General features: G+C 46.9%; 1 protein-coding gene across 1 annotated transcript; it reads right to left on the bottom strand.

Moving 5' to 3' along the window:
• Nucleotides 1-178: 178 nt before the first annotated feature.
• On the bottom strand, nucleotides 179-538 carry PHALS_06111 (uncharacterized protein; the record flags this gene model as incomplete). The annotated part of the gene is made up of 3 exons (XM_024719342.1): nucleotides 179-192; nucleotides 248-338; nucleotides 407-538. The coding sequence occupies 3 exons, from the start codon at nucleotides 536-538 to the stop codon at nucleotides 179-181; spliced, it is 237 nt and encodes a 78-aa protein (XP_024584650.1).
• Nucleotides 539-563: the final 25 nt, after the last annotated feature.

Here is a 563-nt window from a genome sequence, read left to right as displayed (position 1 = left end):
AAACTATTATCGAGCGCCATGACAGTCCGGAACTCGTCGCAACGTCCAAAGTGCGTAAAAGTCGTAGCATGCAACTCTTTTGGTATCTTATCTTGCAAGCCACGCGTAATGCTTCCACTCACATATTTCATGTACCATTCCTCAATCACGTTTAGCGTGATTGTTTTCACTTTGCTATTCAATTTGTCACTTCTGTCCACAAACGCGGCTGTAAAGCCATCCCGCCATGCCGGTAGCATGTCCAAACCATAGTTTTTGAAACATGTGAGCATGAGTGTAGCTTTTCCGTGGGTCACAATGCGCTGGATGTCCACGTGCTTGCCGTCTAACGTCTTCACCTTTAAAGACGGAACATGCTTGGCCTTATCCACCTCAAAAAGCTTCTCACTTCTCTCCAGCACCTTACCGTTCGTGTCGTTAAGTTGCTTAAATTCTGCAAACGTATTAGGACGGTACTTTTTTCAACTTTGCGGTCAGCCTCCTCGACCATTTCATCCAGAGCCTCCAGCGCGTTGCGTAGGTTCTGAACCGGGGACATGCGAAATGACAGTTTTTTCTTGGCG

Source organism: Plasmopara halstedii, assembly GCF_900000015.1.
Source record: "Plasmopara halstedii genome assembly, contig: Scaffold_2936, whole genome shotgun sequence".
NCBI lineage: Eukaryota > Oomycota > Peronosporomycetes > Peronosporales > Peronosporaceae > Plasmopara > Plasmopara halstedii.
This window is presented reverse-complemented; position numbering and strand designations above follow the sequence as displayed.